The sequence below is a fragment of the Streptopelia decaocto genome (assembly GCF_964273445.1).
Source record: "Streptopelia decaocto genome assembly, chromosome: 13".
In the NCBI taxonomy this organism is placed as follows: domain Eukaryota; kingdom Metazoa; phylum Chordata; class Aves; order Columbiformes; family Columbidae; genus Streptopelia; species Streptopelia decaocto.
The window spans coordinates 15895-39825 of NC_138668.1; the positions used below are offsets into that span (position 1 = coordinate 15895).

The window sequence follows — 23931 nt, forward strand, 5'->3', positions numbered from 1 at the left end:
GACGGCAGCGCTGGCGCAAACACACAGAGAGACGGCGGCAAGACCAAGAACTTCTTCCCAGCATCTTGAAGTGCCAGTCCCTTAGACTGGATGGGTAGAGAGCAGAGCTGCTGATGATGCAGCCCAAAACAACACCATAAATCACAACTGACCGGAAACATCCGAAATGCAAACACCATCCACACTTTTGGCTGATGACACAAGAATCCAGCACCCAATTGGCACCAAGCCAATTGGCACTGGCATCCAGATCCCGGGATGGCACCCGAGATGCACGTTGTGCCCCTTGAGCACAACGAGACCCCAGGATCATCTGACAGGCTCAAGGCAGGCTTCCCGAACTACACAACGCAGACACAGGCTGGAGCTGCCCTGCCCGGCACATGCTGGCATCGCACTGCAAATTTCCCTGCGCCCTTTACCTGCCCAAAGGGGACTGTTCCTGGACGGCCCTTTCCCTTACCAGAACTTTACCCCCATCCCTGTGATTCCCAGCCCCTCCCCAGCCCCCCCAGCCTCCACTTAGCTTTCAGAGGGCCAAGGGACCAAATCCATCTTCAACGGATGAAAACGCCAAGTGCGCGAACGGCCGTCTTCCTGCATCGCCGGGTTCCTCTTCAATGTCTACAGGAACACCTAGGAAACAGAGAAACGACCAAGCTCAGCGAGAGCCACACGGCACAGCTTCCCTCTGGCGCCACGCACCGACCCACCTGCTTATGGCGCGCGCGTCGCCTCCTCCGTCGCTCTTCCAGGCCAAGTTGTCCCTCTGCACCTGAAATCAAGGTATTCAACAAGTCACCCAGATGATCATCAACAGCTTGACCATCCCACAGGTCTGCTTTCTGTTTAGGAATCCCACCAGAAGCTCTAATTGAGTCTCTAAAACACTGCGGAAGGGACAGTCCGCTCCCCTGCCCACAGCTACTCCATCCCAGATGACTGCACAACCTTTGCCTGCGCAGTTTAACACGTCAACAGATCAACCGTGCACCCCTAGAGCTCCGTCCACCCACCCCGGACTCCACGCCTCCGGGCAGAGCAGCTCCCAGCCAAAGGTGCATGTGCGCAGACAGACGCACCTCAGAACATTATCGACAACACATCAACAAGACCAAAAACGCTCTATAACAGCAACGACTCCAAACCAGAGACTGCATCGACCAAAAGAACCTGCAGGGAGGCAGCGGTGAGGCGAGGAGTCTCTACTGCAACCCCAGAAAAAAATAAGAGCGGAACATCACGGCCCCTTATGAGGCAGTGGCGCTGGCGCAAACACACGGAGACGGCGCAAATACGAGAAGCTGCTGCAAGACTTAAAACCTTCAAGATGCTGGGAAGAAGTGCCAGTCCCTTAGACTGGATGGGTAGAGAGCAGAGCTGCTGTTGCAGCCCACAACTACACCGTAAAACACAACTGACCGAAAACGTTCAAGATGCAAGAACCGTGCACCCTTTCGGCTGCCGATACAAGAAAACTGGCAGCCGATTGGTGCTACGCCGATCGGCACCGGCTTTCCAGACCCCGGGATGGCGCTTGAAATGACTTTCGTGCCCCTGGAGCGCAATGATACCCCGGGATCGTCTGACAGGCGGGAGGCGGCTTCCCGAACTACGCGACAACAGACGTGGGCTGGAGCTGCCCTGCCCGGCACACGCTGGCATCGCACTGTAAAGGTCCCTGACCCTATTTATCTGCCCAAAGGGGACTGCTCCTGACTGCCCTCTTCTATCTCAGAACTTCAAACCCTCCCTGCAATTCCCAGCCCTTGTGCCTGCACTTAACTTTCAGAGGGCCAAGGGACCGAATCCATCTTCAACAGAGGAAAACGTGACGTGGACTAACGGAGATCTTCCTGCAGTTGTCGCTTTCTCCATCATCACCTACAATAAGGAAAACAAGGACATGCGTACGATTAGGCACCCGAATAATATTTATTGGTAGCAGCCTACGAGTCATTGCTCACCTTGGCTGATTTCCGAGAGGTACATTTGAATGACCTACCGGGGGCCATTGCACGCTGCAAAGGTTCTGGAGACAAAACACTCTTCTAGGATAGGAGATTATATTAACAGCTATTAATACAGCAATACAAACCAAAAAACAACACTCCATCTTCATCGTGGTCAGGAATTACTGGAAAATGCAAAGCCCCTGGAACTGAATCAGCAAATGAAACATAATGACAAACAACCTTTCTGCTACAGCTGCTACTGAACCTTTGCTGCGCCCGAAGCTCTTACCTCAAACGGACACCTCCGCTTCTCCTAAGACATCTGCCCACGTAGCTTAAACGGCTCAAAAGCTGCCGACTGCCAAAGGAGCGACAGAGAACCGGCACCGAAGCCGTCCTGGAGTGGAATGAGCTCCCTACCCGGGGACTGGGGCTCAAATACCCGGAGCCCCACCCACCCCTGCCCACAATCCCCTGGGAAAAGGGAGGGATCAATCACCCCAGGCCCTGCCCACCACCCTTATCAAATTACCTGGAATCTCACTTGAAGTGACAGCACCTGCACTTCGTTACTGCTATTGCAACTACAATGAGACTCAGTATGGATGTCAACTTAGGTTTTCTAGGGAGCAGATAGAAAAGGAGATACAATAACCAATGCTCCATCTTCATCGTAGTCAGGAACTACTGGAAAATGCAAAGCACCTGGAACTGAATCAACAAATGAAACATAATGACAAACAACCTTTCTACTACAGCTGTTACTGAACCTTTGCTGTGCCCGAAGCTCTTACCTCAAACGGACACCTCCGCTTCTCCTAAGACTTCTGCCCATGTAGCTTAAACAGCTCAAAAGCTGCCGACTGCTGAAGGAGCAGCAGAGAACCAGCACCACAGCCGTCCTGGAGCGGAATGAGCTCCCTACCCGGGGACTGGGGCTCAAATACCCTGAGCCCCGCCCTCCCCTTCCCACAATCCCCTGGGAAAGGGGAGGGATCAATCACCCCAGGCCCCGCCCACCACCCTTATCAAATTACCTGGACCCTCACTGGAAATGACAGCACCTGCACTCCTGTCGGGCTCTGTCAGACACTGTTGGTTTTTGTGAAGCCCTGTCGAGACCTCTTGGGGCCTGTCAGGCTCTATCAGGCTTTGATGGGCTCTGTAGGGCTCTGTCGAGACCTGTTGGGGCCTGTCAGGCTCTATCAGGCTTTGATGGGCTCTGCAGGGCTCTGTCGAGACCTCTTGGGCTCTGCTGAGCCCTGTCAAGATTTCTCAGGCTCTGTTGAGGCCCCCAGGGCTCTGTCATACACATTGAGGCTCTCTCAGGAACTGACAAGATTTGTCAGGCCCTGACGGGTCCTGTTGGGCTCTGTCAAGCTTTGTCGGGCTCTGTGAGGATCCGTCAAACTCTCTCGGGCCCTGTCGGGCTTTGTCAGGCAGTGTCGAGACCTGTCGGACTTTCTCGAGCTCTCTCAGGCCCTGCCTGGCTCTGTTGGTCTTTCCTGAGCTTTGTCTGCCCCTGTCATGCCCTGATGGGTACATGGCTCAGCAGGGGCGGGGAAGGAGTTGTAGGTCTGTAGGCCACACCCCCTGCAGGGAGCCCACCAAGGGGGGTGGAAGTGTGGGTCAAGGGGGAGGAGCCCAGCTGGGAGGGTGGGGTGCTTGGAAAGGGGGTGGGGCCTGGTTGGGGCACACCCCTCCGGGAAGGCACATTGGGGACAGCTTGGGAGGGGAGTGGGGTTGGCAGTGGCCCCGCCCACACTTTCAGCCCCACCCTCAACCCTAAACCTCACCCCCAAATTCCTCACTGGAAATGGAACAAACCACATGCTTAAGGTTTTTAACATTATTTTATTGGGTGAGAATTGGCCCCAAAACCAGGTTAAAAATCCCCCAGCATGGCCCAGGGGAGCAATGTCAGGATGGCAGCGGCACAGCGCTGCCCTTTTCCAAGATGGCCATCGGGGGAAACAGAGTCACAGGTCCCACCACCCACCTTGGGCCCCACCCCAAAATGGCCACCCTAGGCAGGCCCCGCCCACCTCAGCCCCACCCTTCCAGCACAGGCTTGGCAGCCATGGCCCCGCCCACCAGCAGGGACACAGCAGCCGAGAGGGCCACACCCACCAGGGCAGCCATCTTGTTCCCATGGGCAGGGTGCAGGGCCACAGGGGCAGCCAATGGGAGCAGCCGATACAGCCGGGAGCTGCCGCCTGAGCACAGCCCAGATGAACAGCCCCTCCGGCAGTGCCAGCAGGGCTGCCAGCCGCCCCCCAGCCATCTTGGATTCCAAGCCGGGTGGAGCCCAGCAGCCATGCTGTCCTCATTTTCTATTGTACACAGGGCCCTGTGCAGCATCACAACCCAGGACATCTGGTGGGGTGAGGGGACCCAGGAATGTGGATCTATGCGCAGAACCCAGTAGCTGTGGGCTGCTACATATCAATGGGGCAGAGTTCTGGAACTATATGGTGGTGCAGAGCAGTGCTGTGGATGTATAGGGCACACTGGATGTGTAGGGCACTGAGGGGCATTGCTGTGGTTCTATGGGGCAGGGTGCAGGAGCTACAGTGTGCTGTGGGGCAGCACTGCTGGCCTATGGGCTACTGTGAAGAAGCTACGGTGTTTTCTGGGACAGTGCTGTTGATCTATAAGGCAGAAGAACTGTGGGGTGCTGTGGGGTTACACTGTGGGTTTATAGGGCAGAGTAAACAAGATACAGGGTGCTGTGGGTGATGTATGGGGCAGAGTGGAGACATAGGGTGCTGTAGAGCAGTGCTGTCCATTTATGGGGCAGAGTAAAAGCAGCTATGGAGTGCAGTGACTCTATAGGGCAGAGGGGCTATGGGCTGCTGTGGGTCACTGTGTGGGTCACTCACTCATAGAGGGTTCAGCCTCTTCAGGGGTGTTTCACCCGACAACAATCCCATTGACCCCACAGCCCCCCTGACCCCCACACCCGCCCCATAGACCCTTGTGACCCACCCATAGTGGGCAGTGCAGGCATGGCCAGAAGGGAGGGGTGGTCAGGTGGACAGAGGTGTGTGGTGCTGTGAGGCAGCACGTTGCACCAACAGGGCAGAATGCAGCACCTACAGGCTGCTGTGGGGCAGCTCTCTGGGTCTAAGGGGCAGAGTCGAGTCCTATGGGGTCCTGTGGGGCAGCACTGTGGGTCTATGGAGCAGAGTAGAGTCACTATGGGGTGCTGGGGGGCACTGCTATGGATGTATGGGGCAAATTACAAGAGCTATGTGGTGCTGTGGGGCAGTACTGGGCATCTTTAGGGCAGAGAGCAGGAGCCATGGGGTGCTGGGGGGCACTGCTGTGCATGTATGGGGAAGAGTATAAAAGCTATATGGTGCTGTGGGGCAGTACTGAGCATCTATAGGGCAGAGTGCAAGAGCCATGGGGTGCTGGGGGACACTACTGTGGATGTATGCGGCAGAGTACAGGAGCTATATGGTGCTAGGGGGCAGTACTGGAGATCTTTAGGGCAGAGTGCAGGAGCCATGGGGTGCTGGGGGGCACTACTGTGGGTGCATGGGGCAGAGTACAGAAGCTATATGGTGCTGTGGGGCAGTACTGGGCATCTATGGGGCACAGTGCAAGAGCCATGATGTGCCGGGGGGCACTACTGTCGATGTATGGGGCAGAGTACAGGAGCTATATGGTACTGGGGGGCACTACTGGGCATCTACAGGGCAGAGTGCAGGAGCCATGGGGTGCTGGGGGGCACTACTGTGGATGTATGGGGCAGAGTACATGAGCTATATGGTGCTGGGGGGCACTACTGGACATCTATGGGGCAGAGTACAGGAGCTATGTGGTGCTGGGGGGCAGTACTGTGGATATATGGGGCAGAGTACAGGAGCTATATGGTGCTGGGGGGCAGTACTGGGCATCTACAGGGCAGAGTCCAGGAGCCATGGGGTGCTGGGGGGCACTACTGTGGATGTATGGGGCAGAGTACAGGAGCTATATGGTGCTGGGGGGCAGTACTGGGCATCTATAGGGCAGAGTGCAGGAGCCATGGGATGCTGGGGAGCACTACTGTGGATGTATGGGGCAAAGTACAGGAGCTATATGGTACTGGGGGCAGTACTGTGGATGTATGGGGCAGAGCACAGGAGCTATATGGTGCTGGGGGGCACTACTGGGCATCTACAGGGCAGAGCATAGGAGCCACGGGGTGCTGGCGGGCACTACTGTGGATGTATAGGGCAGAGTACAGGAGCTATATGGTGCTGGGGGGCACTGCTGTGGATGTATAGGGCAGAGTACAGGATCTATATGTTGCTGGGGGGCAGTACTGGGCATCTATAGCGCAGACTACAGGAGCTATATGGTGCTGTGGGGCAGTACTGGGCATCTATAGGGCAGAGTGCAGGAGCCATGGGGTGCTGGGGGGCACTACTGTGGATGTATGGGGCAGAGTACAGGAGCTATATGGTGCTGGGGGGCACTACTGGGGACGTATGGGGTAGAGTACAGGAGCTATATGGTGCTGTGGGGCAGTACTGAGCATCTATGGGGCAGAGTACAGGAGCTATATGGTGCTGGGGGGCAGTACTGGGCATCTACAGGGCAGAGTCCAGGAGCCATGGGGTGCTGGGGGGCACTACTGTGGATGTATGGGGCAGAGTACAGGAGCTATATGGTGCTGGGGGGCAGTACTGGGCATCTATAGGGCAGAGTGCAGGAGCCATGGGATGCTGGGGAGCACTACTGTGGATGTATGGGGCAAAGTACAGGAGCTATATGGTACTGGGGGCAGTACTGTGGATGTATGGGGCAGAGCACAGGAGCTATATGGTGCTGGGGGGCACTACTGGGCATCTACAGGGCAGAGCATAGGAGCCACGGGGTGCTGGCGGGCACTACTGTGGATGTATAGGGCAGAGTACAGGAGCTATATGGTGCTGGGGGGCACTGCTGTGGATGTATAGGGCAGAGTACAGGATCTATATGTTGCTGGGGGGCAGTACTGGGCATCTATAGCGCAGACTACAGGAGCTATATGGTGCTGTGGGGCAGTACTGGGCATCTATAGGGCAGAGTGCAGGAGCCATGGGGTGCTGGGGGGCACTACTGTGGATGTATGGGGCAGAGTACAGGAGCTATATGGTGCTGGGGGGCACTACTGGGGACGTATGGGGTAGAGTACAGGAGCTATATGGTGCTGTGGGGCAGTACTGAGCATCTATGGGGCAGAGTACAGGAGCTATATGGTGCTGTGGGGCAGTACTGGGGATCTTTAGGGCAGAGTGCAGGAGCCATGGGGTGCTGGGGTGCACTACTGTGGGTGCATGGGGCAGAGTACAGGAGCTATATGGTGCTGTGGGGCAGTACTGGGCATCTATGGGGCACAGTGCAAGAGCCATGATGTGCCGGGGGGCACTACTGTCGATGTATGGGGCAGAGTACAGGAGCTATATGGTGCTGGGGGGCACTACTGGACATCTATGGGGCAGAGTACAGGAGCTATATGGTGCTGGGGGGCACTACTGGGCATTTATGGGGCAGAGTACAGGAGCTATATGGTACTGGGGGGCAGTACTGGGCATCTACAGGGCAGAGTGCAGGAGCCATGGGGTGCTGGGGGGCACTAGTGTAGATGTATGGGGCAGAGTACAGGACCTACATGGTGCTGGGGGGCACTACTGGACATCTATGGGGCAGAGTACAGGAGCTATATGGTGCTGGGGGGCACTACTGGGCATCTATGGGGCAGAGTACAGGAGCTATATGGTACTGGGGGGCAGTACTGGGCATCTACAGGGCAGAGTGCAGGAGCCATGGGGTGCTGGGGGGCACTACTGTGGATGTATAGGGCAGAGTACCGGAGCTATATGGTGCTGGGGGGCACTACTGGGCATCTATAGGGCAGAGTGCAGGAGCTATATGGTGCTGTGGGGCACTACTGGGCATCTATAGGGCAGAGTGCAGGAGCCATGGGGTGCTGGGGGGCACTACTATGGATGTATGGGGCAGAGTACAGGAGCTACATGGTGCTAGGGGGCAGTACTGGGCATCTATGGGGCAGAGTACAGGAGCTATATGGTGCTGGGGGGCACTACTGGGCATCTATAGGGCAGAGTGCAGAAGCCATGGGGTGCTGGGGAGCACTACTGTGGATGTATGGGGCAAAGTACAGGAGCTATATGGTACTGGGGGGCAGTACTATGGATGTATGGGGCAGAGCACAGGAGCTATAAGGTGCTGTGCGGCAGTACTGGGCATCTACCAGGCAGAGCACAGGAGCACGGGGTGCTGGCGGGCACTACTGTGGATGTATAGGGCATAGTACAGGACCTATATGGTGCTGGGGGGCACTGCTGTGGATGTATGGGGCAGAGTACAGGATCTATATGTTGCTGGGGGGCAGTACTGGGCATCTATGGGGCAGAGTACAGGAGCTATATGGTGCTGTGGGGCAGTACTGGGGATCTTTAGGGCAGAGTGCAGGAGCCATGGGGTGCTGGGGGGCACTACTGTGGGTGCATGGGGCAGAGTACAGGAGCTATATGGTGCTGTGGGGCACTACTGGGCATCTATGGGGCACAGTGCAAGAGCCATGATGTGCCGGGGGGCACTACTGTTGATGTATGGGGCAGAGTACAGGAGCTATATGGTGCTGGGGGGCACTACTGGACATCTATGGGGCAGAGTACAGGAGCTATATGGTGCTGGGGGGCACTACTGGGCATTTATGGGGCAGAGTACAGGAGCTATATGGTACTGGGGGGCAGTACTGGGCATCTACAGGGCAGAGTGCAGGAGCCATGGGGTGCTGGGGGGCACTAGTGTAGATGTATGGGGCAGAGTACAGGACCTACATGGTGCTGGGGGGCACTACTGGACATCTATGGGGCAGAGTACAGGAGCTATATGGTGCTGGGGGGCACTACTGGGCATCTATGGGGCAGAGTACAGGAGCTATATGGTACTGGGGGGCAGTACTGGGCATCTACAGGGCAGAGTGCAGGAGCCATGGGGTGCTGGGGGGCACTACTGTGGATGTATAGGGCAGAGTACCGGAGCTATATGGTGCTGGGGGGCACTACTGGGCATCTATAGGGCAGAGTGCAGGAGCTATATGGTGCTGTGGGGCACTACTGGGCATCTATAGGGCAGAGTGCAGGAGCCATGGGGTGCTGGGGGGCACTACTATGGATGTATGGGGCAGAGTACAGGAGCTACATGGTGCTAGGGGGCAGTACTGGGCATCTATGGGGCAGAGTACAGGAGCTATATGGTGCTGGGGGGCACTACTGGGCATCTATAGGGCAGAGTGCAGAAGCCATGGGGTGCTGGGGAGCACTACTGTGGATGTATGGGGCAAAGTACAGGAGCTATATGGTACTGGGGGGCAGTACTATGGATGTATGGGGCAGAGCACAGGAGCTATAAGGTGCTGTGCGGCAGTACTGGGCATCTACAGGGCAGAGCACAGGAGCACGGGGTGCTGGCGGGCACTACTGTGGATGTATAGGGCATAGTACAGGACCTATATGGTGCTGGGGGGCACTGCTGTGGATGTATGGGGCAGAGTACAGGATCTATATGTTGCTGGGGGGCAGTACTGGGCATCTATGGGGCAGAGTACAGGAGCTATATGGTGCTAGGGGGCAGTACTGGGGATCTTTAGGGCAGAGTGCAGGAGCCATGGGGTGCTGGGGGGCACTACTGTGGGTGCATGGGGCAGAGTACAGGAGCTATATGGTGCTGTGGGGCACTACTGGGCATCTATGGGGCACAGTGCAAGAGCCATGATGTGCCGGGGGGCACTACTGTTGATGTATGGGGCAGACTACAAGACCTATATGGTGCTGGGGGGCACTACTGGACATCTATGGGGCAGAGTACAGGAGCTATATGGTGCTGGGGGGCACTACTGGGCATCTATGGGGCAGAGTACAGGAGCTATATGGTACTGGGGGGCAGTACTGGGCATCTACAGGGCAGAGTGCAGGAGCCATGGGGTGCTGGGGGGCACTACTGTGGATGTATGGGGCAGAGTACAGGAGCTATATGGTGCTGGGGGGCACTACTGGGCATCTATAGGGCAGAGTGCAGGAGCTATATGGTGCTGTGGGGCAGTACTGGGCATCTATAGGGCAGAGTGCAGGAGCCATGGGGTGCTGGGGGGCACTACTGTGGATCTATGGGGCAGAGTACAGGAGCCACATGGTGCTAGGGGGCAGTACCCGGCATCTATGGGGCAGAGTACAGGAGCTATATGGTGCTAGGGGGCAGTACTGTGGATCTTTAGGGCAGAGTGCAGGAGCCATGGGGTGCTGGGGGGCACTACTGTGGGTGCATGGGGCAGAGTACAGGAGCTATATGGTGCTGGGGGGCACTACTGGACATCTATGGGGCAGAGTACAGGAGCTATATGGTGCTGGGGGGCAGTACTGTGGATGTATGGGGCGGAGCACAGGAGCTATATGGTGCTGTGGGGTACTACTGGGCATCTATAGGGCAGAGTGCAGGAGCCATGGGGTGCTGGGGGGCACTACTGTGGATGTATGGGGCAGAGTACAGGAGCTATATGGTGCTGGGGGGCACTACTGGACATCTATGGGGCAGAGTACAGGAGCTATATGGTGCTGGGGGGCAGTACTGTGGATGTATGGGGCAGAGTACAGGAGCTATATGGTGCTGGGGGGCACTACTGGGCATCTATAGGGCAGAGTGCAGGAGCTATATGGTGCTGTGGGGCACTACTGGGCATCTATAGGGCAGAGTGCAGGAGCCATGGGGTGCTGGGGGGCACTACTGTGGATGTATGGGGCAGAGTACAGGAGCTATATGGTGCTGGGGGGCACTACTGGGCATCTATAGGGCAGAGTGCAGGAGCTATATGGTGCTGTGGGGCAGTACTGGGCATCTATAGGGCAGAGTGCAGGAGCCATGGGGTGGTGGGGGGCACTACTGTGGATGTATAGGGCAGAGTACAAGAGCTATATTGTGCTGGGGGGCACTACTGGGCATCTATAGGGCAGAGTACAGGAGCTATATGGTGCTGGGGACACTGCTGTGGATGTATGGGGCAGAGTACAGGAGCTATATGGTGTTGTGCAGCAGTACTGGGCATCTACAGGGCAGAGCACAGGAGCCACGGGGTGCTGGCGGGCACTACTGTGGATGTATGGGGCAGAGTACAGGAGCTATATGGTGCTGGGGGGCACTGCTGTGGATGTATGGGGCAGAGTACAGGATCTATATGTTGCTGGGGGGCACTACTGGGCATCTATGGGGCAGACTACAGGAGCTATATGGTGCTGGGGGGCACTACTGGGCATCTATAGGGCAGAGTGCAGGAGCCATGGGGTGCTGGGGGTCACTACTGTGGATGTATAGGGCAGAGTACAGGAGCTATATGGTGCTGTGGGGCACTGTGATGTATGGGGCAGAGTACAGGAGCTATATAGTGCTGTGGGGCAGTACTGGGCATCTATGGGGCAGAGTACAGGAGCTATATGGTGCTGTGGGGCAGTACTGGGCATCTATATGGCAGAGTACAGGAGCTATATGGTGGTGTGGGGCAGTACTGGGCATCTATACGGCAGAGTACAGGAGCCATATGGTGCTGGGGGGCACTACTGGGCATCTATAGGGCAGAGTGCAGGAGCTATATGGTGCTGTGGGGCAGTACTGGGCATCTATATGGCAGAGTACAGGAGCTATATGGTGGTGTGGGGCAGTACTGGGCATCTATACGGCAGAGTACAGGAGCTATATGGTGCTGTGGGGCAGTACTGGGCATCTATGGGGCAGAGTACAGGAGCTATATGGTGCTGGGGGGCACTACTGGGCATCTATAGGGCAGAGTGCAGGAGCTATATGGTGCTGTGGGGCACTACTGGGCATCTATAGGGCAGAGTGCAGGAGCCATGGGGTGCTGGGGGGCACTACTGTGGATGTATGGGGCAGAGTACAGGAGCTATAGGGTGCTGTGGGGCAGTGTTGTGGATCTATAGGGCAGAATGGAGGTGCTATGGAGCACTGTGGGTCAGTGTGGGTCAGCGTGTGGATCACTCACCTGCAGGGCGTTCAGCCTGTTCAGGGGTGTTTCACCCCACAACAGCCCCGTTGACCTCACAGCCGCCCTGACCCCCACACCGCCCCATAGACCCTTGTGATCCCCCCTCCCGTCCCCGCCATGGTGTGCAGTGGAGGCGCAGTCAGCCGGAGTTGGGGGGCGCAGTCAGCCGGAGTTGGGGGGCGCAGGCAGCCGGAGTTGGGGGGCGCAGTCAGCTGGAGTTGGGGGGCGCGGTCAGCCGGAGCTGAGGGCCGCAGGCAGCCGGAGTTGGGGGGCGCAGGCAGCCGGAGTTGGGGGGCGCAGTCAGCTGGAGTTGGGGGGCGCAGGCAGCCGGAGCTGGGGGGCGCAGTCAGCCGGAGTTGGGGGGCGCAGCCAGCCGGAGTTGGGGGGCGCAGTCAGCTGGAGTTGGGGGGCACAGCCAGCCGGAGTTGGGGGGCGCAGCCAGCCGGAGTTGGGGGGCGCAGTCAGCTGGAGTTGGGGGGCACAGTCAGCCGGAGTTGGGGGGCGCAGCCAGCCGGAGCTGGGGGGGCAGTCAGCCGGAGGGGGGCGGCCAGGCTGCCTTCGCTGTTCTCTGAGCAGGAGCTGCAGTGGGAAAGGGAAGGAAAGGGCCGTTATTTGTGTCACAGTCCTGGGAAACAGCCCCGAATCCCCCCGCTTCAGTATTAACCCAGGGAGCAAATTAACTGCCAAAAAAATGGATCTTAAAAGCTTCTTTGAGCACAAATTATCCTAAAAACAGCCCCAAAATGAAGTAAATTGAATTTGAGACCAAAGAGCCTTAAAAATCTCAAAAACCCGCCCAAATATGGTCCCTCACAGCTTTATATAATAAGATATCTATGTAAAAATAGATTAGATACATTACATAGTAATTATATATTAATATAGATATTAATAATATATAATGAATATCATTATTATTACAATATTAAGTTATATATCATTATATTATGCCATTATATATTAATTATAAATTACATTAAGTAATATCATTGAATATTAGTTGATCAGTTAATTTTATCAGATTATATATTATATATATTTCTGCTATTCATCATATTATATCTTGTTGTAGTATATTACTATATGGATTTTATCTATACATTTAATATTAATATATTATTTAATAAATTAAATAATAAATTAAAATTAATTTAAATTAAATTAAAATCCATAACTAAATGTAAAAATCCCATGTAACCAATGCAGCGGGTTTACCTTCCTCTCCTCGCAGACAGCGCGCGGGGCGGAGCCAGCGGGAGGCTTTCCCGCCAGACGGCACCGGCCAATCAGCGAGCGGCTCCTCGGCCCCTCAGCGTGGGGGGAGAACGGGACGGAGAGACAAAATGGCGGCGGGTTAAAAAGCCGAATTTGTTCCCGCTTAAATATTAATTCAGTAAATTATAAATAAATAGATTTTTAAAGCTTTTTTGGGGGCGCAAATCAGCACCAGAGCTGGGACCCCCCCAGACACGTTCAATAAAGTGAATTCAGCCCTAAAACCCCCAAAAAGCAACGAAATGCCCCTCCCGACTTTAAACACAATAATTTACACACTGATTTCAATAACTATTTAAATTATTTTAACAATTAATAATTTAAACAATTAAGCGGCTTTAGGAGCCTCCGAACCGCCCAAAATGCTCAAAAAAACCCTCATAAAACCTCAAAAAGCCCCGTTTAAATATAATAATTTAAATTAATAAGCGGTTAAAAGGAAACAACGCATTTGGACTCGCAGCCCTGGAAACAGCCCCAAACCCCCCGGGCTCTAAACATCAATCTACTGCAGAAATTCCGATCAAAGTGGATTCAAAAGCTCTAAAGTGGCGAATCGGCCGCTCGGGCTCCAAACGCGATAAACGAACCTTTAAAAGCCGATGGAGCCCAACGGCCCGAGCGGCTCCGAGCGCTGAGCGATGGACAGTGCAGAGCTGCAGGAGCCCGGCCGACCCGCGCGGGAACAAAACCGCCAACAGCGCTTTGAACACAACAATTCAAATAAACAAGGGCTCTAAAACCCTGACTGGGACTCACAATCCCGGGAAAAGCCCCAAATCCCCCCGAGCTTTGAACTTTAACTCTCCTGATAAACCCTCAATAAACAGATTTTAAAGGCGCCTTTTGGCACAAATCGGGACCCAAAATACCCAAAAAGTACGTAAAAAAACTTTTAAAAGCCGAATTCGACCCAAACCAGCCGCGATTCCTGAGAAAAGCCCCGAACCGGCTCCGCTTTCAACACAACGATTCAAACCGTTAAAGCGGCTCCGGGAGCCTTAACCGCCCCCCCCCCCAATCACAAACCCGCGGCTTTAAAACCCCAATTTCCATCAAAACCCCCAGATACACCCCAGCCCGCCGCTCGCTCATTAACCCGCCGAGCCCCAATTAACACCCGCACGATAATTACCGCCCTAGCCCGCCCCGTTACCCGATTCCGGCCGCTCTCGGGTTTCGGGGCGGGGGGGGGGTGCTCAGCCGGTTCGTCAGCGCTGACGACCTCGCGCAGCCGCTGCCGCCTCCACGTGTCTGGTCCTGCGCGCGCTCTGCGCCGCCCCCTTTATCACCTCGTTGTCCCGCCCAGTCCCGCCCCCCGCCCGCCCTCCGGACAATGGGCGAGCGGCGCCCTCAGCCGCGCTGCCCAATCAGCGCTCCGTTGCTGTGGGCAAACGTCGGCGGGAAAACGACGACCAATCAGCGCCTTCTCTACCTCAGGAGCGCTAGCGAATCAGCGCCGGTTACTGGGAGCGCGAAATTTGGCAGAAAGGCAGTGACCAATCAGTGCCTTCCTCCCCTCAGCCACACGATGACCAATCAGCGCCTTTCTCTCACCCCCTCTGAGAACCCCACGTGGGGATTAGCCAATGGACGACTCCCGTGGCTGACACCGTCAGCCAATCAGCGAGCGCCTCCTCCCTCCCTCGGTATAAAAGAGCGAATGCGAACAGAAGAGGGAGACAAGATGGCGGAAAAGGAAACGTCATGGCTGCGTGCGGCGGCGATTGAGGAGGAAGGAGGACAGTCGGGGCTGGGCGGAAAACCGGCGGCTCCTCCGGCCGCGGCAGCAGCAGCGATCGGGGATGTGGGGGGGGCGGAAACCGGCGGCTTCTCCGGCCGCGGCAGCAGCAGCGATCGGGGATGTGGGGGGGGCGGAAACCGGCGGCTTCTCCGGCCGCGGCAGCAGCAGCGATCGGGGATGTGGGGGGGGCGGAAACCGGCGGCTTCTCCGGCCGCGGCCAGGACGTGGCTTCACCGGCACGGGGGGCGCGAGCCCGCGCGCTGCGGGGCTGCGGGCGGGTGCGGGGCCGGGGGCTCCGGGGGTCCCAAGCGGCGGCCGTGGGGCGGGAGGGGCGGCTGTGGTGATAACCTGTGGGGCACTTAGGTGGCTGCTGTGGGGGCTCTTCAGAGGCGAGTCTGGAGCTTATGGGGCAGGAACGGGGCTGCTATAGCGGTACCTGTGGGGCAGCCATAGGGCTGCTATGGAGTTACTTTGGGGTCACCTGGGGGGGGAGGGGGGGGGGGGGCGGCAGCGCGCGCAGCTGAGTGTGGCCCCACTCACGCGGGCGGGGTCAGTGCTGAGGGGCGGGACTGGGAGGACACGCCCATGGGGAGGTCCCCCTGGGGAAAGTGGCCGGGGGGTGGAGCTTCTGCGTGTCACGCCCCCATAGGAGGAGCCTCTTGGGGTAGGGAGAGGGCCACGCCCGAAGGGGGCGTAGCTTAGGGAGGGAGGGGTGGAGCCGATATAAGGTTGGCTTGTACAGCACGTGCTCTGAGGGGCGTGGCTTAGGAGGGGCTGAGTATGGGGGCGGGGCTTTGATACATCATGATGCTGGGGGGTGGGCGCGATGAAAGGGGAGGGATCTGTAAGGGACACGCCCCTCGGGGAGGGCACAGACTGGCAGGGGCGGAGCTTTTGATGGGGTGGAGTTGGGGGTGTGGCTTTGTCAGACCACGCCCTTGGAGGGAGAGGCCAGACTGGACAGCACACTGAAAAATTAAAATTAACTGTTGTTAACCACATCGAGTTTGCTGTCTTTTATTTTAACTCAGAGGTAATTAATACCAGTCATGTTTTTGCACAACCCCAGAAACGCTGTGGGTAAATTCAGACTGTCATAACTCACTGTTTTCTGATTTTATTTTACATCTAAATATCTTTTACTGTTCTGTTGGGAATCATCACTGCCTGGGAACTTTTTAATACCTCTATTTATAAACAGCCACTATTTAGTGGCACGTGTCTTTTCCAAGCAGAATGAGCCTGTGATTCCACAAAAAAGGAGGGCAAAGAGCAGGTCAGCTTATCAGAGAAAGACAGTGACAGGGAGCCAGACGAGGTGACACAGAGAGAGGGAGAGCGAGGCAAACGGGACGGAGAGGCCAAAATGAGCGCTCCACAGCCTCCCCCGCCTCGCCCCGAGACACCACGGAAGCGTTTGCAAGGCAGGCAGCTGTTCAAACGGGATTGAGTCGGCGCACTCTGATTGGCTGCTTTCCACCCCACCGCGCCGTCCTCCTATTGGATGCGCCTTCCGCGGTCCGCGCTCAGGTGCCCGCCTCACGTCGGACCTGACTGAGGACTGAGCACTTTGGGCATGCGCAGTACGGACAGCCCAAGCCCGCCCCTCCGGCAACCTGATTGGCTGCCTACGAACATCAATTGCCATTCTCCCCGCCTATCAGCGCTCCGCCCCTCCAGCCCTCCCGAGCCATCTCATTGGTCCATTCTGAATCCATACCATTTAGAAACAGCCGCTATTTAGTGGTTCCTTTTTACTTCTCTTTAAAAAAAAAAAAAAAAAGTAACGTTTTGACTCCGTTTGGGTCTGAGCGTTGTTGCCTCCAATCTCATGGCTCTGTTATAATTTAAATACTAAACACTCCCGATTACTTTCCAATGCTGTTTAAAATCTAAAGCTTCCTTACTTTGTTTCCTATGCAGTCATTCGTGCCTGCAGTTTATTTCATAACGGTTGTGCAAATGGAGCTACCAATGACTCCACATTAGTTTCCTGCCTTTAGCATTTCAAAGGAATTCCAAACAACGTGGTTTTAAACTAGGATTCAGATTGGGAATAACTGCTGCCTAGTTCACCAAGAAGTAATAGCTGAAATTAAATTTAGTTATTGCTTACGCCTAAATAATTTCATTTATTTACACTTTAACATTTTTATCACTACATTACTACCAGCCGGATTAACTAGCACACATTATTTTTTTATTATAAACTAGAGATTTTTTCTCCACAGGTATTACTTCCAATTAGTGCTCCAGTATTTATATTCCACTCTTTTAAATTTTACTACATCAACTGGAGATAATTACTGTCTGCAGAGTTTTGAGTAACAGCTAGAGGAGATGACAGGCATCATTTACTCCCAAAGACTCTTCTGGTTACTCTTATTTACGTTTTCATTCTAAATGCCTTACAGTAAGTAAGTAGTTACAATCATAAAACACCAGGGCCTTGGAATTTCCAGGAAAACCCACCGCAGCGCCTCGACGCGTCCAGAGATCGTCGGTGCCGGCTCCGCCAACGACGCGTCCAACCAGCCCCACCGTGCTGCCAAGGCTGCGGCAGCGCGACGGAACCGACCGGAGCGGGGGAAGGAGACTCAGCCCGGCAGGTACCGCACGGAACGGGAAACACCGGGCAGCGCAACTTCATTTCAAAGGAGGAACACGCACACGGAGCACAAAGGATGTTGTTCTGCACGGGACACGCGCTGTCCTTGGCAGCTGCACGGCAACGTTGGCTCTGTGACTTGGAGATCTGGTGGCAAATGAGGGAGCTCTGCACGTTGCACCTTTCAAACCTGCGCACAGAATCACACTTCACCCCGCAGGTGACACCAGAAACTAGGAAGCCTCCAAAAAGAATTTACAACCCCACACCCAAACCAGTTACACTCACCTCCACAACCAGTCCTGCTCTACACACATCTCCTCCTCCTTCACACACCCTTCAACAGCCAGATCCACAGCCAGCTCCTCACGGTCACTCACTGCACTAAACGCAGCAGGGCGGGGGGAGAAAGCTAAAGGAATTTTTTTAAAAACTCCCTGTGTTTTTTTCGGTGGCAGTTCTGGCGTTATTTTTGTTGGGGGTTGGGGGACATGCTGGGGTGTTTTTCGTTAAGGAAACTGCTGTTTCAGCCTGCAAGTGAAAACAAACCACACGCACAAGGCTGGACACGGTCGAAGAAGTCCCAGCTCGTCCGGCAGTCGCTGACAGCGCGTCCGTTCAGCCGTCTGCCCACCCTGACGCGCTCGCCCCCAGACGGACCGGCTGGACACATACACGTGTACTGGGGAACTCGCACCAGCGCCGCGTTCTGGGGAGGAGGGAAGGACAAACCAGAAATCAATCCTGCAAGAATCCGTCTCTAAAACACTACAGACCAACAATGACAGTTGTAAGTCACAGAGACTCCTCATTTTCTCTCTGACTCTCACAACAGTAACAAGGAAGTCCCGAAGGATGGAAAACACCAGGATAGGCTGGGAACAACAACAAAGGTAGGTAAAAGAAGGTAAATGGGGGCTCTCAGGGTCACAAAAGACAAGCTCAGCTGTCCTGAGAGGAGCAGATGGGAATCAGAGGAGTTCTGAGGGGATCGCGGTGGGGGGCTGTCCTGGTTTTGGTAAAAAACAAGTTTCTCTTTTAGTGAATTTGCCTGTCAGCCGTGCGCTGCAGTACCCGAGTTTCGCCACAGGGTGCCAGCAGTGAGGCGCGCCGCGGCACCGCATTGGGGCGGCCGGGTGCAGCACCGCGCTTTGTCCACAGGACGGCGACACTGAGACCCGCCGCGGCACAAATCTCATTTGTGCATGGTTTCTGTCCCCCCAGAACTCCTGGGTCCCCCCCTGAACTCCTGGGTCCCCCCCTGAACTCCTGGGACCCCCCCCTGAACTCCTGGGACCCCCCCCTGAACTCCTGGGACCCCCCCCTGAACTCCTGGGACCCCCCCCTGACCTCCTGGGTCCCCCCCCTCTGAACTCCTGGGTCCCCCCCTCCTGAACTCCTGGGTCCCCCCCTCCTGAACTCCTGGGTCCCCCCCTCCTGAACTCCTGGGGGAAAAAAACATGCCCCTCACGGTGGGGGGCTGTCCTGGCTTTGTTAAAAACCAAGTTTCTCTTTTAGTGAATTTGCCTGTCAGCTAAAGCTTCATATTAGCTGCATTTTCCTGGAGAACCAGATACGTGTTGTGGTAAACAGAGTAATGGAATGCTAACTTGTTGCTAAGGACAGATTCACATCTTGCAAGAGGGGCAACAAGAAACAGGTGACCGAGAAACTGGCCAACTGTGTATAACATCCCATTCACGTGAATACTTCATATAAAAGTGGGAGATCATGAGGATCTCGTCCTCTTTGCCCTTTTTCGTCCCTTCTGCTTATGGCAACATTAGGCGAGTAAGCTGGTGAAGGGTCCAGAGGCAAAGGGATGTGCCCTGAGGAGAACAAATCGAAAGGTTCTTACCTCTGAGAAGTTGTCCTGGACTTTGGTTCCGCCAGCAGCCGTCCTGTGGGCCCGGCACAGCCTGGGGATCCCTGACCTGCACCACCGCAACCTTTAACAGGACACTGGGCCGTTCTAGAGCCTGAATGACAAACAGCAAGTATTTCTCTAGGACAGCTTTGATGGGGGATTGTTCTGTTTTCCCTGCAGCGGACAGGGAGAAATTTCTCCTCCTCACACTACCACTGAACACCCTGCCCGTGATTCTTCAGGCATTTTGGGGCTGTGAGCCCCCAGCTCTCGCTGGCCTGCTCCTCCGGTAACATCATCGTCATCCCCCGAGTCCCCCCATTGATTCACTCCAAAAAAAAAGTTAGAAAAGGAAAACAGCCCCAGCGGGCAGCTCATTACTTTAAAATGCCATTTCCATACGTACATACCGGAGCCACCTCCAGAGAAATCCCTGGGGCGCGCCGAGAACGTCCTCGACTCCGCGCCGCCCTTGCTGCCGAGAAGATGACGAACTCGGCTGCCGGCTGCAACCTGGTCGGCCAGAGAGGCAGAGGGTGTAGAAACCTGGACCTGATCCTCTTGCTAGGAGTGGGGACTTACTGTTCCCAACTTAGCCTGGCCAATCCCTGTACCAAATGCTATGAGCGCGTGAGAATAGGACGACTGACACAGGATGTTCTCAGTTATCACACTCATGTTAATTCTGGGTGTTATGACAGAACAAAATTGGAAAAATGTGAAATCCAAGGGCAGAAGTTACGGGTAGCAACTCACCTAGGGAAAGGTGGACTCGGTGTGGGCTCTGTCTCCTGCCCTAGGGGAGAACAGAGTATCTGTTTTACACAAGCTGGTATGTGCGGCTGTTCAGATGGAGGGGGGGTGCAAGATCAGTATAAGGAGGAGTTAGTTAAGAGTGCCACTCAGGAATTGAAAAGAAGGCAAGAGAAACAAAATTGGTACCGAAAAATAGCGATCGGTATGAAGAAATAAGGAAAAAAGACAAGGGATTACAATTACCAACAGTAGGGAAAAACCTGTTTATAGATCTCATGGAAAAGAGAGCCCGGGAATTAAACGTCACATCATGCTGGATATGTGGGGGGTCTCCAATGGCAGAACGGTGGCCTTGGAGAGGAAAGAGTGTAAGCCCAGAAGGATTACTGGGATGGAACAGAACTCACGTAACTCGAGAAAAAAGACCAGAAGGATGGCTATTAAGTCACTTAATAATAGGGCAGATATGCCTGTCAAGGGATGATGGTAAACTGGATTTCACTGAATACGCTGGACAAACCCCTTGTAAGTTAGTGTTACGGGCAAATTCATCAAATGCCTCTATTCCTCCCACCCGGTGGCCAGGTCCACCTAATGGATATTGGTCTCGAAATTGTAGCCTGGGAAATGAAACGACATGCTGGAAGAATCGAAGCAAAGCAAACCCCTTGGAGGAAATGGGGGATTTAAGGGGATCTTGGCAGAATCCTGCCTCTACTGATGTCAACGAACCGTGGAAAGCCCCCGATGGATTATTTTGGATATGTGGGAATAGAGCTTAGAACGAGTTAATGCCTAAATGGAGAGGGTCTTGTACAATAGGGATAATTCAACCAGCATTTTTCTTTTTCCCAAAGGAAAAAGGGAGTCATCTGGGGAAACCTCTGCACGAAACTTTAAAGAGAGAGAAGAGGGGTTTAACAAATGTCCCCATAGGAGGAACGCAAACTTGGAAAGATGATGAATGGCCTGCGGAAAGGATAATTGAATACTGTGATCCAGCCACCTGGGCCCAAGATGGAAGCTGGGGATACCGTACCCCAATATACATGCTAAACCGAATTATCCGGTTGCAAGCAGTGGTTGAAATAATAAGCAACCGGACAGCTGAGGCACTGAATCTCATAGCGAGACAATTGTCTCAGACCAGGGCTGCAGTGGACCAAAATCGGGTAGCCTTAGATTATCTTTTAGCTGAAGAAGGGGGTGTCTGTGGGAAATGGAATACTTCTGAGTGTTGTTTAGAAAGAGATGGTAATGGGGAAGCTATAACGAAAACAGCAGAGGAGATAAAACGACTGCGCGTGTCCCAGTACAGAAATGGAATTCTATACTTACCGGCCATTGGTGGGATCACTTCTTTGGGGGAGCTGTTTGTACCGTGTATGATCCCATGCTTTATTCGGTTAATACATTCAGTACGCCAAGCCATGCAAATCTCAGCCGTGCCTATAGATCCTGAAATGGCAACAAAAGGAACAGGGTATAAATTGATGATTTTCAAAGATAACACCAAACTGGACCTGGCCGCCGCTAGGCAAGTACTAGCTAACTTTGAGGCCAAAGCACGAATCAAGAGGATAAAAAGAAAACGTGGCAACTGTCAAAAATGCACTTGTGATTCGTGCTAAGATGTTGAATGTTTACAGATATAACCAAATGAGGCACGGGCTCTGAACCTGGAAAAAGGAAAAGCTGTAGTTTTTGCCGTTCCAGTGCACGGTCAGAACCAAGGCCTATCCAAGAATTAAACCGAACTACGGCACGCCTCACCGCTACATACAGAGCCGGCTTTACACCGCAACGGAGCACCGCAACAACCGGTACCAAAAGCCCGGCCCCAGCTCTCCGCAAAGAAAGACTCCTCACCCGTCCTCGCGCGTCCCCGCGGCGACCCGACCGAGACCAGGAGTCTCTCCAGAGAAATCCCCGGGGCGCGCCGAGAGAGTCCTCGACTCCACGGGTCCTGCGGCCGCACAGAGCGGGTCCTCCGGCCGCCTCGCCGCCTGACACGGGGAAAGAAACGGGACGGCAGAGTCAGCGGCGCTGCTAAGCCGCGTGCTGTACTGCATTGGATGAGGTTAGTTATAACCGTTTAGTTTCTGGCTGACAACACATCTGTTAATTATTAGTTAAATATAAACTAAGCTCTCAGCTTCTAAACAACGTGTTATTTAATCTTCTGTCTCCCTCCTCTCATGCAGAAGGATCTAAAAGGCGAAAAGTGTCCCCTCACCGTGCAGGCGCTCAGAAAGCATTTCCCTCACGTCAACCGGTTCATGAGGGCTACATCTTCTATAACTTCATCGCAGCATACGTTAACTTGGCAGCTTCTCTTCAAAAGCGAGAAGAGAACACAGGGACAGGCACCTGAAAAAACAAGGCAGAGAACAAAGCAGCTGGGAACATTGTGTCATTTACACGTGCACGTACCACCACCCCCCAAAAGTGGGAGGGCTCCCCTAGGAAAACAAAGCGGAGGCAGCGCCCCAAACAGCCGCAGCCCCCGGCCCGCAGGCCGGCAGCTGCCCCCCGGCACGGCAATGCTGCTGGCCAGCCTGAGCAGGGAGCTGTTCGTGCCGGCCAATATCGATACCCCCCTTCGCTCTCTCGCGGGAGAGCAAGTTCTTCAGCTTTCTGGGCAGAAGTCCCTGGAGGTAAAGGTTCAGCTCCCATTACCTGCTGGGCAGCCGTCCCCGCACGCCCGGCTTCACGTACCCCTTGCTTTACGCAAAGCTGCTTCCATCGGTGACCCGGGAGTCTTCGGCATCCTCCAGCGGCCGGTCCTTTCGATCCGCTCCTGCTGTTGCCGAGCATTCGTGGGCCACCGACTGCAAGACGGATCCACTGAGGAAAGAAGCTGCACCGACAACGTTAGCAGTAGCAATATTTACGTCATTAAACGTTCTAAGGAGGCACCGAGAGAGGGATGTTGTTTGCACACAAACGGGGACCTGACCCCCGTCGGGGGGACGGACGCTGACACGCGGAGACCTGACTGCGAACCCCGCGGGTCACACAGCGTCTCTGCCCCCTGGCAGCTTCTCTTCACAAGCGAGAAGAGAAAACAGGGACAGGTATCTGAAAAAACAAGGCAGAGAACACAGCAGCGGGGGGGACAGAGGAAAAGAGGCCGGAAGAGCACCGAGGAACAGGGCAGAGGAAGAAACAAATCGGCGCGGCGGGGCGGAGACGGGGGGAAAAAGCCCGGCACGGTCAATGGGACAGAGAGGAACGCGGCCACGGGCAGGGAGCGGGACACGGGGACGCAGCGAGAAACCACGGGACGCGGGGAGATACCAAAACGTCGGCAAAAAAGACTCCTTAACACTGTTCTGAAAGTGTTAAACGGCAGGCAATTTCAATACAGCGCACCGCACGCTCAAGGATCGCCCCGTAATCGAGCGTGCGTGTGACTCACGCTTCTTGGTATTGATTACATCTACCTATTGGATATTCATTTGCTCCCAGCGCTTAGTTAATGCATTAAACGGAAGCTCTTTCCATAACCCCACCCTTCGCTGGCAGTCCCTCCTTGGTGTGCCAGCGTGTCCACCAAGGGTCTCCAGCGGTCCCCGGTGCCCCCCCGCCCCGGTGTCGGCTTCTCGACCTCATTTCTTGAGCACGCCCACTGTCATTTTGTGCTGCTACTCAAGTAGCTCCTTCTCCATTCTG

The 23931-nt window shown here is 54.9% G+C and overlaps 1 protein-coding gene across 1 annotated transcript; it reads right to left on the bottom strand.

Moving 5' to 3' along the window:
• Positions 1–17566: 17566 nt before the first annotated feature.
• On the bottom strand, positions 17567–23047 carry LOC309445668 (uncharacterized protein; the record flags this gene model as incomplete). Its single annotated transcript, XM_082064671.1, has 8 exons — positions 22975–23047; positions 22493–22626; positions 21595–21714; positions 20257–20296; positions 19911–20013; positions 18192–18342; positions 17922–18045; positions 17567–17823 (listed from the first exon to the last, which is right to left on the bottom strand). Coding segments are annotated over exons 2-8 (817 nt in total), but the record flags the coding sequence as incomplete, so codon positions are not given.
• Between the last annotated feature and the right edge of the window lie 884 nt (positions 23048–23931).